Source organism: Gopherus evgoodei, chromosome 6 (assembly GCF_007399415.2).
Source record: "Gopherus evgoodei ecotype Sinaloan lineage chromosome 6, rGopEvg1_v1.p, whole genome shotgun sequence".
Taxonomy (NCBI): domain Eukaryota; kingdom Metazoa; phylum Chordata; order Testudines; family Testudinidae; genus Gopherus; species Gopherus evgoodei.
The window spans coordinates 91,463,631-91,477,976 of NC_044327.1; the positions used below are offsets into that span (position 1 = coordinate 91,463,631).

General features: G+C 42.1%; 1 protein-coding gene across 1 annotated transcript in view; it reads right to left on the reverse strand.

Annotated features, from left to right (window-relative positions):
* Nucleotides 1-12,832: 12,832 nt before the first annotated feature.
* The window catches only part of DMGDH (dimethylglycine dehydrogenase), a 104,684-nt gene continuing 103,170 nt past the window's right edge, over nucleotides 12,833-14,346 (reverse strand). Inside the window, 1 exon segment of the mRNA XM_030566263.1 lies at nucleotides 12,833-13,164. Within this exon segment, the coding sequence (XP_030422123.1) occupies nucleotides 12,949-13,164 (216 nt within the window). The 3' untranslated portion in view covers nucleotides 12,833-12,948.

The window sequence follows — 14,346 nt, forward strand, 5'->3', positions numbered from 1 at the left end:
GCCTATATACCTCTGATGTTTTAGGATCGTTTTTATTGATGTGAGCACAGTGGCAAAATGATGACAGACACATGCATAGAATTAAGTGGCAAGATGCAGCTTTTATTAAACTTTAACACAGGGGAGGGGCACTACCTGACCATCACAGATACTCTCCTGTAGCAGGCATTTCATTTGTTCAAATGCAGGGGTTGCAGGACTCCTTACCATATAATCCATAACTTGGGATAGGCTTTCCCCAGCATACCCCACCAGAACTCAGCTTTCCGTGAGTCCTAGCCAGGGCCAGCTGCAGGCACCAGCGCAGGAAGCAGGTGCTTGGGGCGGCCAATGGAAAGGGGTGGCATGTCTGAGTCTTCGGCGGTAATTTGGCAGCGAGTCCCTCAGTCCCTCTCGGAGGGAAGGACCGGCTGCTGAATTGCCGCCAAAGAATGAAGCGGCATGGTAGAGCAGCCGCTGAAGTGGCGCCGATGGCAGCTTTTTTTCGTTTTCTTTTTTTTTCTCTTTGCCACTTGGGGTGGCAAAAAAGCTGGAGCCGGCCCTGGTCCTAGCACCCTCCCCTCACGCACACACAGTGTGGGACAGCGGGTGCAGAAGGGTGAGGACCTTGGCCCACGAGGGCCACAAGATCTGACCATGGCTTGCAAAGGCCAAAAGGTATCACCCTATCCTATGAACCCAAGGGCCACCACTATAATCTCAGGTCTTTTACCTCTGGGAACATTCATCATATTCTTTTAAGCACACGGGAAACTGGCCGCAAGTTGCAACAAATAAACAGCTCAACCCCAATATCTCAAGTAGGTACTAAGCACATCCCTACTTAACTTACTGGGGAGGAAAGTGCTATAAGGAAAGCAAAAAACTTCCTGGTCTTCCGCCAATAGGCCCATGGGAGAGAAAAATGCTTCCTGACCCCCCAAACAGGTGATTTGCTAGACCTGCAGCATCTCTCTAGTCGGATTCTCATTCCTAGACCAGGTGGGGCTGCTGGAATGGAGTTGAAAGAGGCTTCACGTGGCCTCTGTACCAGATTAAATTCTCGGAGCAGGGGAATACTGGCCAATCAGCACCCTTCTCCCTCAGCTAGCCAATGGGTTCCAGAGACTTCTGGGAGGAGGAGTTACCTACTGTCTTTTGCAAGTGTCTCCATCTCTTGCTGCTGGGACTGTCTCCCTGTCACCTCTGGCCCCCATCAAGTTCCCCCAGCTGTTGAGGCAGGTGGGTGGCATTTTTCTCACAGAATTGTCTCTAGTTTTTTTCCCCCCTTTTTAATAACCTTTGTGCACTTGCCTTGTTTCTTTTATATTACATTAAGTCCTCATAATTCATTGTATTTTTCACTTTCTTATGTACCTTGTTCCTTTATTTAATTGCTTTTTACACTCCTCATCCCCTCATGGTACATTGTTTCTACCTTTAAGTTGACTTGATATCTTAGGTATAGGTAATTTTGCAGCCATCATGATTCCCTTATGGCTATCAGACTCTCCAGTGTCATCATTTATACATTGTTCATTAATATTTTCACTACTTTGTTTTTAAACAGTTTGCTTTTTTTTAATACTCCAAGTAGGGGGCCTTCCTCCATCCTCAACATTGCCTTTACTGTGATATACTATAAGTACAGGAAAGTGATCACTTCTCTTTCCTTCCTCTTTGTTGACTTTCCAGCTGCACAGGGGACACAATTCCGTTGTGTGTTTATCTTTTTCTCCTTACTGAGTTTCCTTTCCTCTTCCGGTCTTAAATTGTCTTCCAGTAACGTATGCGTATGAAAATTTTAACTTTCGTTGTTTCTATTTCTCTCGTTTGCTTTCCAGTTGTGGAGACTCCATATGCTGCACTGCACTTTCCTTCACAGTTGTTAAGCTTTAATTCTGACTTTTCCATACAATTGTTATAGGAGTGCTCCCCTCCACATTTACTGCATCTTATTTTCCCTTTTCATACATTTGCCATATGTCCAAACCTTTGGCATCAGTAGCACCTGACTGGGGGTGGAATATATGGATTTGTCTGAAAAATCTGATATCCTATCCAGGAGGGTTTCTCCTTTAAATGCAACTAGCATAGCTGTGGATGGCTTTCTTTCCCCTCCTAGCCACTCAACACATAGTACCTTATCATCCCCTATGCCTTGTTTTACTTCCTCTTCAGTCATTTTGATAGATATACAACTTCTCTTGTCTTTGTCAGATATTTAGGCAGTTGGCAGCTCACTTTCAGTTTTCCTAGCATTTTAATCTTTAATAGTTTCCCCACTGGTTCCTTGCTTTTGTATTTAATAGGCCTCCTCTTGGCAGTTTTCTAGCTCTTTTTATGTCTCCAGTGCTTTTTAAATCCACTCTGCCACTTTCAGAGGGCTTATATCCCCTATCTTCACGTCCTTGACTAGTGATTTCATTATTATAACAGATTATTCTCTTTTATCTTTCCTGTCTTTCTGCCTGCTGTTGCTTCTTCTAGCTCTGGCATGTCTACCCTTTTCTTTTTCCTAACCTGTGACCTGTCCAGGGCCAGCTCCAGGCACCAGCACAGCAAGCAGATGCCTTGGGCAGCCAACGAGAAGGGGCAGCATGTCCAGGTCTTCAATTGCAATTCAGTGGTGAGTCCCTCAGTTCCTCTCAGAGGGAAGGACCCACCGCCAAATTGCTGCCGAAGAATGAAGTGGTGGCGGTAGAGTCGATCGCAGCTTTTTTTTTTTTTTCCCCATTTGGGGTGGCAAAAACGCTGGAGCCGGCCCTGGACCTGTCTTCCCCTCTGCTATCTCCTTCATAATTTTCTAGACTGGTTTCAGTATTCTTCATTATATCTTCCATCTCCCCTCAAAGTATAGCTCAGCTAGTACATCCTTCCCGTCCAGCCCCAGCCCAGCCAATCCCCTAGTCCTACCCTATTCTAAGGAGGCAGCCTTTATGCTGCTCCTCTTCCCATAGTTATACCCAATTAGTTGGGGGAAGAGGTGGGCCTAGCCTCACTTACTCTGCCAGGCTCCTGGTCCCTGTATTTCTTCTAACAACTAGTCCTTCCTACGACCTCTTCCTCTCTATGTCTATCCCCCTTTAGGTCTTCATCTTTTTCTATTGGACATTTCAAATCCTTAAAAGGCCATACCAAGTGTCACAGTGGGTTAACCGCTAGGCCCTACTGCCTTTAAGGGCAGACTACCCCCTCACAATAATCCACTCAGCTATAGCATTCCAAGGCCTTAACACACTATTCCTCCAGACTAACAGACAATCCTACTTGAAATTGAGTGATGGTAAAATAATTAGCTTAAAAACTTAAAAAATAAAAACCAAATATGCTGATCTCTGGGAAGAACAAATCAAAAATAAAAAGACAGATGGCTACAGATCTCTATACAGAACCATCACACTAGCAGTCTCTCTTCAAATACAAAGTGGGTGACTATAAACTAATGTTGGAAATTGAGAGACACAGGGTACAGTGCAAACTCAGAGAGTAACCAATGTGCAACCAATGTGACAGAAGAGATTGAGATGGAGAGACACTTTCTACTCCAATGTCCCAAAGTGTGAGACAAGTATTTTGTCAAATTTCCAGAAATGATAAAAGATTTTCCATTAAAAAGTGATGGAGAGAAACAGTGCATAACCCTTCAAGGAGATATGACAGAGATGTATGAGGCACTTTGGTCCCTGTTACACTTTGACAACACTCGTGATGCAAATAAAGCACGGGTTCTCAAACATTTTCATAGTGCAGACTACTATCTCTTAATAGAGAGATTATCTCATGATCAATTTCTCTCGCATTCATGAGTGGGTGGGTGGACTACCCCTCCTCCCATTTGCAATCAAATAATATCCCTGTGGCTTCTATATCGCTTTAATGGAAAAGAAATATTAAGAAAGTACTTAATGTAACTTTAGCTTCTTTAAATGTGATATAGACGTTAGAAACAAAGAAGTAGAGCCATCACTATGGCCCAGATCCTCAAAGGTTGATTTAATTAGGAGTTAGGTACCTAAATACTTCAGAGGATCTGGCCTATGTGTCCAAACAGCTTTCTATGAACCACCAGAAAGTACTCCATTGACCACAGTTTCGGAACTACAGAAATATTTTGGATAGAAATCTGAGGTCTCTGCCAGAGGTATACATTATATTAAGCATCTGCTTGGAATAGGGCTTCATAATGCATTTAGGATTTATCCCGTTTGTTATTGCTGTTTATTCCTGATCTGGGAGCAGGCTGCTAAAGGCTGTAGCCTGTTGTTATTTCTACCACTCTTTCCTTGCCCACAGAGTTATGCACAAGTTTTCTTTTTAATCAACATACACAAACGATTATGCTCCTTCACTCCTTAATAGAAAGTCTTTCAGCATTTCTGACAATTTAAAGAAATATCTTTCTTTGCTTACTTCATATTTTCATCACTGGCATAGAAAGAGTCTCTCCATGTCAATCTCTCGTCTGCCCCATTGGGTTCATAATTGTTCTTTGCTGGGAATTGTAAAAGTTTTGTTTGTTGCTGTTCCCAAGTTTTTATATTCTAAAACTTTATGAATTCAATCTAACTGGTTGTAGGGATGTCTTTATTTGTGTAGATAACACCTTGGCACTACAGTAGCGTGCACATTAGCAATGCAGATGTGTATATATATACACAGACAAAGCTTATGGTGCTATTAGGATAAGAAAGAGAAGTATATTTGTTTTGATATGTTCTTTACCTTTTATTTTTTCAGTGGAATGTTTAAAGAAGTTACTGATTTGTGTAGACTCTCTCTTTTTACTTAACAATTTGAATGTATACTTAATACAAAAGTAAAAACTAAAAATTGTGGGCCAAATCATACCACCCATTTTAAGCTACATTTCCCTACAAACAGTTTTCAAGGTTCTGTTTCACAGAGCTTTTGTCTCCATGCAAGTAAATAGCAGAATTCTCCTTTAAATGTAATCTCTGGGTAGCTGGGCCATTATTTAATGCTGTGTTCACATGCACAATGAAGGGAGCTCAGCCAGTTTCATTGCTATAACGTATTACTTATGACTATTAATGTGTGGGAAGTGAAGCAACCCAGCAGCAGAAATAACAGCTATGTCAACAGAGTTATTTTTTCAGGCAGGAAAATCTTCTCAGGCAACTTGAGTAAATACAATAAAGTACTGCTGACTTTATTTACCAAATTATCAATTTGATGTAAAAGCCAACATTGTGGGTTCTCTGAAAGAGCAGAAATAGCTGCAACCTCTGCTTAATTTATCATTTGTTCATTAATTTCAGTTTCCATTTAAGGATCAAACAATCATATGTTTGACAATTAGCTGAAACTGTGCATGTGTATACTCCCAAGCCTGTACAGCCAGTGGGGAAAAGATGAGAGGAAAATCCGTATTGAAAAATAAAATTAATCAGTAAAACTAAGAAGAAAATTGAGTTTGACAAATTCTAACCTGATTTTTTTTTCCTCCCTGACCAGCAAGCCTCTGTAAAAAGCAAACTGCTGTTCCTGTGAATAAGGTCCCATTGGCCAGATACACAAAGTTTCCAGAATGTATATATACAAATCCCAAGGGATTTTCTTCTGGTTTGAAAATTATAGTAATAGACACCACATTTTATATGTATTTATGTATGACAATAAGCAGTGTGTGTACAGCCCCCATAGCATAAAAATACAGTGACATTGAAAGACAAAAAGTGCAATGAAATGTTATCATAAAGTTGTAGGATGAGATATCTCTGTTATGGTCAAATACTTTGTCAGTCTCCTTCCATGGCTAGCATCTTTCTGTGTAATCAAGAGATCCCTGATTTATAGTAATTTGAAGAAGTCAGCATATGGCAATAGATCTTTCTTAGCATGTTCATACTTATCTCTCTGGTTCCCAAAGTGTGATCGGTGGACTAGTGGTGGACCATGATTGATAGCTGGGCACCTGGTGCTGGTTGTCCTTGTTGCTTCCACCTGCTTATACAGCTGGTAGCCCTGTAAAATCAACTTTAAACAAGGTATCAAGAGGAATAGGAGAGAAGTGTCCAGAAGAAAAGAGAATCAGCTAACCAGTCCAAGGCAGAGGAAGAAGAGAACTAGGTGGCTGGCAGAGGAAGAAGAGAACTAGGTGACATTCGGGGCAGAGGAGGTCCAGACAAAAAAGAAATATTCAGAGGAGAGAGGAATAGAACAGAAGAGAGGAGGAGATGAATTTAAAAGCAAAATCAGACAGTGTGATTAAACTCGTTTTACATTAAAGACAATGAAGAATACATAAATGCTGTCGCAGCAGGTAGCATGGTTTTACACAGTCACAAGTTTTTCTTCTCATGTCAGCAAATGTTCGGTCCTGGGAAGATATGCTATGTTAGTTTTTGTTATGCAGGTTTTGTGTGGAAGCAGTGGCTGCTGGAGAGGGTTCTGGGCAAGCAGCAGGGGTGCTTGTTTTCTGTCTTGGTCACTGGTTAGAGTCCATTCTTGAGGTTGCAATGCTCTCTGGGAACCAGACATTGGTGTTGGGCTGAGATTCCGGGAAGAAGGGATTGGCTGCATGCTGTTTGGTCACCTTTGTTTCAGGACTGATGTGAAAATAAAAAAGTTACACTTAGACTCTACCCTGACTTTATGTCGCTGATTTATCCTCCACTGGAAAGTTGACCTGCAAGGCCTCAGACATCTGCTAGTGCTCAGCAGAGGGCAGATGTTAGTGTCAGAATACACCAACAGTGTTGGAAAAAGGGGCAACAATAATTACTTAATATTCCTTTTCCTTGTAATGCTGTAGTTGACACAGCATTATTTGACCATGAATGGGAGTGGAGGTATCCACAAGGCTCTCTCTTTGTTAACATATAGTCCACATTATAAAAAAGTTTGGGAACTTCTGACTTTAGCCTGCCCTCATCTTTAGTTCAGACCTTGGCAGCAAGTGGTCTGAAGTTAGCTATCTTTTATTAACAGGTTTAATGTCCTTATTATTTGCAAGATTTACCCATTGCAAAGAAATCTTGTTCATTCCAATTAATTCTGCATGTGGTTTTGTTGAAAACATACCTTAGATATAAAGAATTCATAATACCTCTGTCTCCTTTCAAAAGGTCTCCATTCTTTTCCCTTCCCTCAGATGTATCTGAGTAAACATCCTCCATTAGGAGAGTTTCTTAAGTTCTTAATGATTTATCCCACTCCTCCAAAGGTCCCTGCTCTCTTATCTGAATCCTCTGATAACACAGAAGTTCAAACACCAAATTTAATTGACTCAAACATACATAGCAAACAGTTTATTTTGCACAGTCAGGGACTGGATAGTGCTACTGTCAGTAACCTGCTAGTTCTATTTCCTCTTGAAAGATCTAGAGAAAATATTATCAAGATCAGAGAATTTTCTACAAGACCACAGACATCAACAGGGACTGGAAATGGCAGTGCTGAGGACAACTCTGGGCCAACATATATTTTCTGTGTCCTTTTGGTCAAGCTAGTTTCAGACATAGATACCATATACACCTCTATCCCTACTCCTTCCTTAGAGGTTTTTAAGATCAGGCTTGACAAAGCCCTGGCTGGGATAATTTAGTTGGGAACTGGTCCTGCTTTGAGCAGGGGGTTGGACTAGATGACCTCCTGAGGTCCCTTCCAACCCTGATATTCTATGATTCTATGATAACGCGACCCGATAAAACACAAATTTGGATATAATGTGGTAAAGCAGCGCTCCGGGGGGGCAGAGCTGCACGCTCCCACGAATCAAAGTAAGTTTGATATAATGTGGTTTCACCTATAACATGGTAAGATTTTTTGGCTCCTGAGGACAGCATTATATTGGGGTAGAGGTGTAATAAATATTATACTGAGATCCATGGTAATGAAATCATTATAGAGATGGACAGAATTATGGAATCCATATTCTTTCTAATTCTGTATAAAGTATTTCTAAGGCACATCTCATCCTGGTATATAAGAGCTGAGTATAGTAATTTAGGTATACAAGTTGTCATAAACAGATAGTTAAGGGTTAATGCCTCTTTTACCTGTAAAGGGTTAGGAAGCTCAGTAAACCTGGCTGACACCTGACCAGAGGACCAATAAAGGGACAAGATACTTTCAAATCTTGGTCGGGGGAAGTCTTTTGTTTGTGCTATTTGTTTTGGGGGCTGTTCGCTCTTGGGACTAAGAGGGACCAGACGTCAATCCAGGCTCTCCAAATCTTTCTGAATCAGTCTCTCATGTTTCAAACTTGTACGTAACAGCCAGGCAAGGCGTGTTAGTCTTATTTTTGTTTTCTCAACTTGTAAATGTTCCTTTTTGCTGAGAGGATTTTACCTCTGTTTGCTGTAACTTTGAACCTAAGGCTAGAGGAGGTTCCTCTGGGCTATATGAATCTGATTACCCTGTAAAGTATTTTCCATCCTGATTTTACAGAGATGATTTTTACCTTTCTTTCTTTAATTAAAAGCTTTCTTTTTAAGAACCTGATTGATTTTTCCTTGTTTTAAGATCCAAGGGGATTGGATCCGGACTCACAAGGAATTGGTGGGGGAAAGGAAGGGGGGATGGTTAGTTCTCCTTGTGTTAAGATCCAAGGGGTTGGATTGGTGTTCACCAGGAACTTGGTGAAAAAGCCTCTCAAGGCTGTCCAGGGAGGAGAAGGTTTTAGGGGGGACAGGAAGTGTTCCAGACACTGAAATTTCTGGATGGTGGCAATGTTACCAGATTCTTGTCTATTTTTACATTATTACAAATTTTCTATCCTACTTAAGTTTAAATGGTGGCATTGCTAGAAATAGGGGTGCAGAAAGTCTTTCCAATCTTTCCATCTATATACACTTGCTTGATTAATCTTCTTGGAACAAAAATGTGTTTCAGATACAGTTTTGTTCCCACTCATGTCCTCTTGCTGCATCCTGTCACCACAAGATGATACAACACTACATATCTAGACAAATGAGGACAGCCACCAAAATGAGTGAGTTCCTCTCTTGTTTTGTTCCATGTTAAACACTACTATCAATAGCCTTTCACATAACTGATTATGAGTCATTGACTTACATGTGGGAGTTACAGTGTGGCCGCAACATGGTAGTTACACCGTTTCCTCTGGAAGATGCCAAGGAGTGGTGTTGTAGTTACTTATTCTTGCAGCGAGCTCACCACAGTATCCTATTTGTCACAGTTAAGGCCAGTGAGGAACATTGAGATGTTTTGGTCTATCACCAGTATGCTGAGATAATACTCTACTTTATATCTTTTCCCACAGTTGTTCTGTTCCTCCATCCTTTGCCTCAGACTTAAAAATGAAAGAGAGTTAAATGGCTGAGACAATCCAGTCAAAATGTAAGACCTGTTGGCTGGAAATGGAAAGCACCCAAGAAGGGGAAGGAATTAGGGGGTGCCTTCACCCATTTCAGTGACTGGCGGTTCATCCACTGTGCCCGGCTCAACTGCATCCCGCTGAACGGAGCCGTCCGCCACGGGAACTGAGAAAAGTGTTGCAGAAAGTGTGGCTACTCCAACGAGACCCTGCCCCACGTCCTGTGCAGCTGCAAACCCCACTCCAGAGCCTGGCAGCTGCACCATAATGCCATCCAGAACTGCCTGGTGAAAGCCATCGCACAACACCTGGGAGAGATCTCCATGAACTGCACCATCCCCAGCACCGACACCCATCTGCGACCTGACGTCGTCATCACTGACAAGGCCCAGAAAAAGATCATCCTTGTTGACGTCACAGTCTCCTTTGAGAACAGGACCCTGGCCTTTCATGAAGCCCGAGCTTGTAAGCTGGAAAAGTATGCCCCCCTGGCCGACACCCTGAGAATGAAGGGCTACGAGGTGTAGATGGATGCCTTGATCGTTGGAGCCCTGGGCGCCTGGGACCCCTGCAATGAGCGCGTGCTGCGGACCTGCGGGATCGGTCAACGCTATGCACGGCTCATGCAGTGCCTCATGGTCTCAGACACCATCCAATGGTCCAGGGACATCTACATCGAACACGTCACCGGTCACGGACAGTACCAGGAGGCATGACCCGGAGTGACATCATTCTTTGACCACATGAAAGGGACCAAGAAACTTTGTCCGCTGAACCATATGAACTGGAACCATAACTCACTGAATGTTAAATCTCACCAAATGAGGGTCAACCCATCCTCATCATCGTATCCACTCATTATACTTCACACCCAAACATAGCCATTATATGAACATCATACCCTCATATCTCAGTGTCTGTACTTTGACCTGTCAACCAATTACCCCCAATCGGGGATATTGCAGATTATGTATTCTTTGTGCCAACTGATCTTAAACCAAACTTCGCACCCCTTGATAATATGTACGTTATTCCCCGATAACCAGAAACTTCTATGCTTAAACTCTGTACCGTTCACTTTTTTCTAAACATCATCTTAATACAATTTTTATTTCTACTTTCTGCAGTGTTGGGCTAGTTCGCTCTTCAGAGTGTAAATCTTCAGAGTCTTCAGAGCTTGCTGGATCTTTCTGTGCTCTAGGATCCTGAAGGGCAAATTTTGGTTCTTGGCTCCCAATTCATTAAAGCACTTAGTGCATATTTAAGTTCGTTGCTGAATAGGGATGGACTTAAATACATGCTTAAAATTAAGCTCATGTTTAAGTGTTTTACTGAGTTGGGGCTTTTTAGCCATTTAGCCAAGTACATGGCAGTGCAGATGTGTAGTTGAATACACAGTGCACAGAAGGCAGAACATGACTGTTGCATCATGGGATGGATCCCTGCAGTGCAGCAGGACTACAGACCTGCCTCATCTCATCATCCCATTTGGAGTACTATGCATCTCCAGACATGCATGCAGTGAACAGTCTCTGAACTCCTTTGAGCACATGGATTGCAATTGGTTAGCTCTTGCCCAGGCCTTACAAGGTAGTGAAAGAAGCTAGTGGCATTCTCCTGCTCCTGCATTCCAACAGGCTGGCCCACACATTGTTCAGAGCACCTTTTCCCAAGCCAGCCAGGAAACTGCAGTCTTGCATCTAGCTTCAACATGTAAATGAAGAAGTCACCGCTGAAGCAGAGGTGACTTCCACAATTGTCTGACAAATGTTTCTGTGTACTGTAACCTATTAGGAAGATAAAAGTGTGAGCCTCAAAGTAATTACAGTACTCTACATTCCAGCATATCAATGAATAGTGAATTTGCATATTCTTGAGAAATACCCCGTGTTCCTAAGGGTTTTTTTCCTTGCTCTAAATAAAATTGCAGTGCTTTATTTTGTATTCTAGTTTTCTTTAATGACCAGAGGGGAAAAAAGTGGCAAAGTAAATACACAAAGTGTTCAATTACAAATAATGTCAGCTTTAGGGAAAAAGTCCCTGATTGGTTCAGCAAAATGGCCCTGAATCACTTATGAAAATATAACAGAATAATTTCCAAATGGATTTCTCACTCAGGATAACTCTATGTGCAAGCCTGTCAGCTCTTATACTTCAGTTTGACCTGCTTTGTAAAAGGATATTCTGAACTGCAAAATGTAATGTCAACTTGCATTAAATCTTTGACAAACGTAGGTGCTCATTATTCAAACAGTGCTTCCACTGGCATATTCTATTTATCCTCTGCTTCTTTGCTGAAGATTTAGAAGTTTCCAATTCCTTTGGAAGACTATGCCCTTTTGGGCCCTTTTTCTGTTTCAATGATCTTTGAAAAGGACTTATCAACAGCCTAATGTTGAGTGCTTTCTGAACAAATATTCTAGCTTTTAAAAGTTTTTTTAGGATGGAATAATTATGATCATGTTATGTCTGAGTAGATGCTGAATATTTTATGGAATTAACAAGTTTATTGTAATAATTTAATACATTTCCATTATTTATATTCTCCTACAGTATCCAAAATCTTGCTTATTGGAATGATCAAAAACAACACTGAATGAAATACTGCAGTTTAAATAGATATGTTCACTTATTACTTGTATATGACAACACGTTGTCATCATCGCTGCTTAATTTTTAATAGAGAAAGGAATAACTAAACAAAAAATGGTGCATGAGTTAGTGCATTTTGATTGTGTCCAGAAATTGAGCAGTAATATGGTGTATGTTGAATAATGTTGTATATAGTCTACTAACTGATCCATGGCAAAATACTCAATCAATAGAAAGAGCAGCTTTTCTAAAATGTCTTGATTAGGAAAGACTGAATTTCTATCCTCCATCAAAAGTTCTGCCAGAACATCACAGATGGAGAAAAATAATCATCTACTCAGTTTGCAGTTAAAAAAAATGTCTAAAGCCAATGTTCAAGAGCAACGTCAGTTTTGTACAGAACATGTCCATGTGGAACTATATAACTATTCCTTTGGGGACAAGGCTGTGACTTTGCCCAGGCTACAGGGAAGGGGCAATGTGTGGCTGCACTGCCCTAGGAGCATACCAGGGAAAGAAAAGTGACCCTGAAAGAGAGGAAATAATTTGCTATTGGGTCATACTAACAGCAGACTACTTCCCCCTCTGCATCAGCTCAGCTCTGCTGGTGAAAGTGTGGAGAAGCTGAGTAATGACCGTTGATTCTTTACCCGCTTCCTGTCCACAAACATTGGGGGGATGGGAGAGCGTGTCCACAGGAATCTGCTCTCCTCCCCCTGTGCTCAGAGCAGTTATATGGGCAGTCCACTCAGTGAATCCAGGGGCCATCTTAAATCCCCTTAATTCCCTACAGGGATGTATAGGGCAAATTACAATCTCACCCTTGATGACTGGGAACCAGAGTAGTTTGACTCCTTTGTATTTCATGAAAAAAGAACGAGGAGTACTTGTGGCACCCTAGAGACTAAAATTTATTTGGGCCTAAGCTTTTGTGGGCTAAAACCCAAAAGCTTATGCCCAAATAAATTTGTTAGTATCTAAGGTGCCACAAGCTACCACTCTGAAACTTGTATTTCATGGTTATAAGTCAAACTAATTGATATTGGAGAATTTACTGTAACTTCCCTCTGGGTTTACACCTTGGCACTCCCACCCTTTTTCTGAAGACGTGTTCTTGTTTGTTCAGTCAGAACCAGTGGTTCCTCTACAATGGTTGCTGAATAATTTTTTCCTAGCAGTTCGACTTCCAGCTTCTGTCCAACTTTGCTGAGTTCTGTGGGGACATATGCAAAAGCCAGACTCTGCTGGGTACTGTAGCTGTAATTTCCAGATGTGGTGTTGCCAACAACCTGAAAAAACCCACAAAACATTTATCTTTATTTCCAGCACTCAATGGGTTTTGTACAATACTAACTTCTACTTTTAAAAATACATCTTGCACTATTTTAAATACTTTAAATATTTTTGTATCCCTGTGTAGCGAAGCGACGACTCACCCTGTGGTGCCTCCTGCTGGTCGTCCAGGGAATTAGCTCACCAGCCTCTGGAGCTCCCTCTGTAGGCTGGTGTCTCGCCTTGCCGCTGGCCCTTGTGTCCCTCCCAGACCCCAGTGCCCCTTCTCTGGGGGTTCTGCCCCCTGAAGTACTCCACAGTTTCACTGGGTCTCCCCTCCCCAGGTAACCCCCTATCCCCACCTCGCCTCAGTCTTTGGCTATTGCCAGTCACCATCTAGCCCCCACTCACTGGGGCAGACTGCAGTATAATTGCCACTCAACACTGGCAAGGAGGGTTTGGATCTGCTGCCTCTGCCTACCCTTGGGCTGCCCTTCTGCAACCCCAGTACCCTTCTTGGCCTTTAACAAGTCCTGCAGCCCAGGGGTTTTCCAGGCCAGAGCTCCCCAGGCCTTTCCCCAGCCCTGCTCAACTTTAGGTACTTTGCTCAGCTCCTAGCAGCCAGGCCCATCCCTCTCAGTATCTAGAGAGAGATTCAGCACCAGCCTAGCAGCCCCTTTATAGGGCCAGCTGTCACCTGACTGGGGCGTGGCCCAGCTGCAGCTGCATCCCTAATCAGCCCAGACTTACTGGTTCCCTGCCACAGCCCTCTCGCAGGGCTATTTTAAGCCCTTTAGGGCAGGAGTGTGGTTACTGCCCCACTACACCCTAACATCAACATTCCAATATACACTGTCTCATTTGTGTCATACAATTCATAACAGTCTCCATTTTTGGTGCTATCAGGTAAGTTGGGAATTTCTTACTCTCAAAGAACAACTGGAAAAATCACCAGCAGGATGCTGAATTCTTATTATATTTGATTAAGATCTCACCTGAAACAAATTCTATTTACATGTTATATTCATGCTGAGTATTTTTGTTAACTGTTAATGGCTGTTTCAACATTTACTCTGTACTTAGATGGCCTGGTGGTCTAAACTTTGGTTTGTGGTTTTGTTCTTTTCTTCTATGCAAATAATTTTGAAATATACTGTAAGTAGAATCCTGTACTTGCAAGAGGATAGAATGGGTGAACT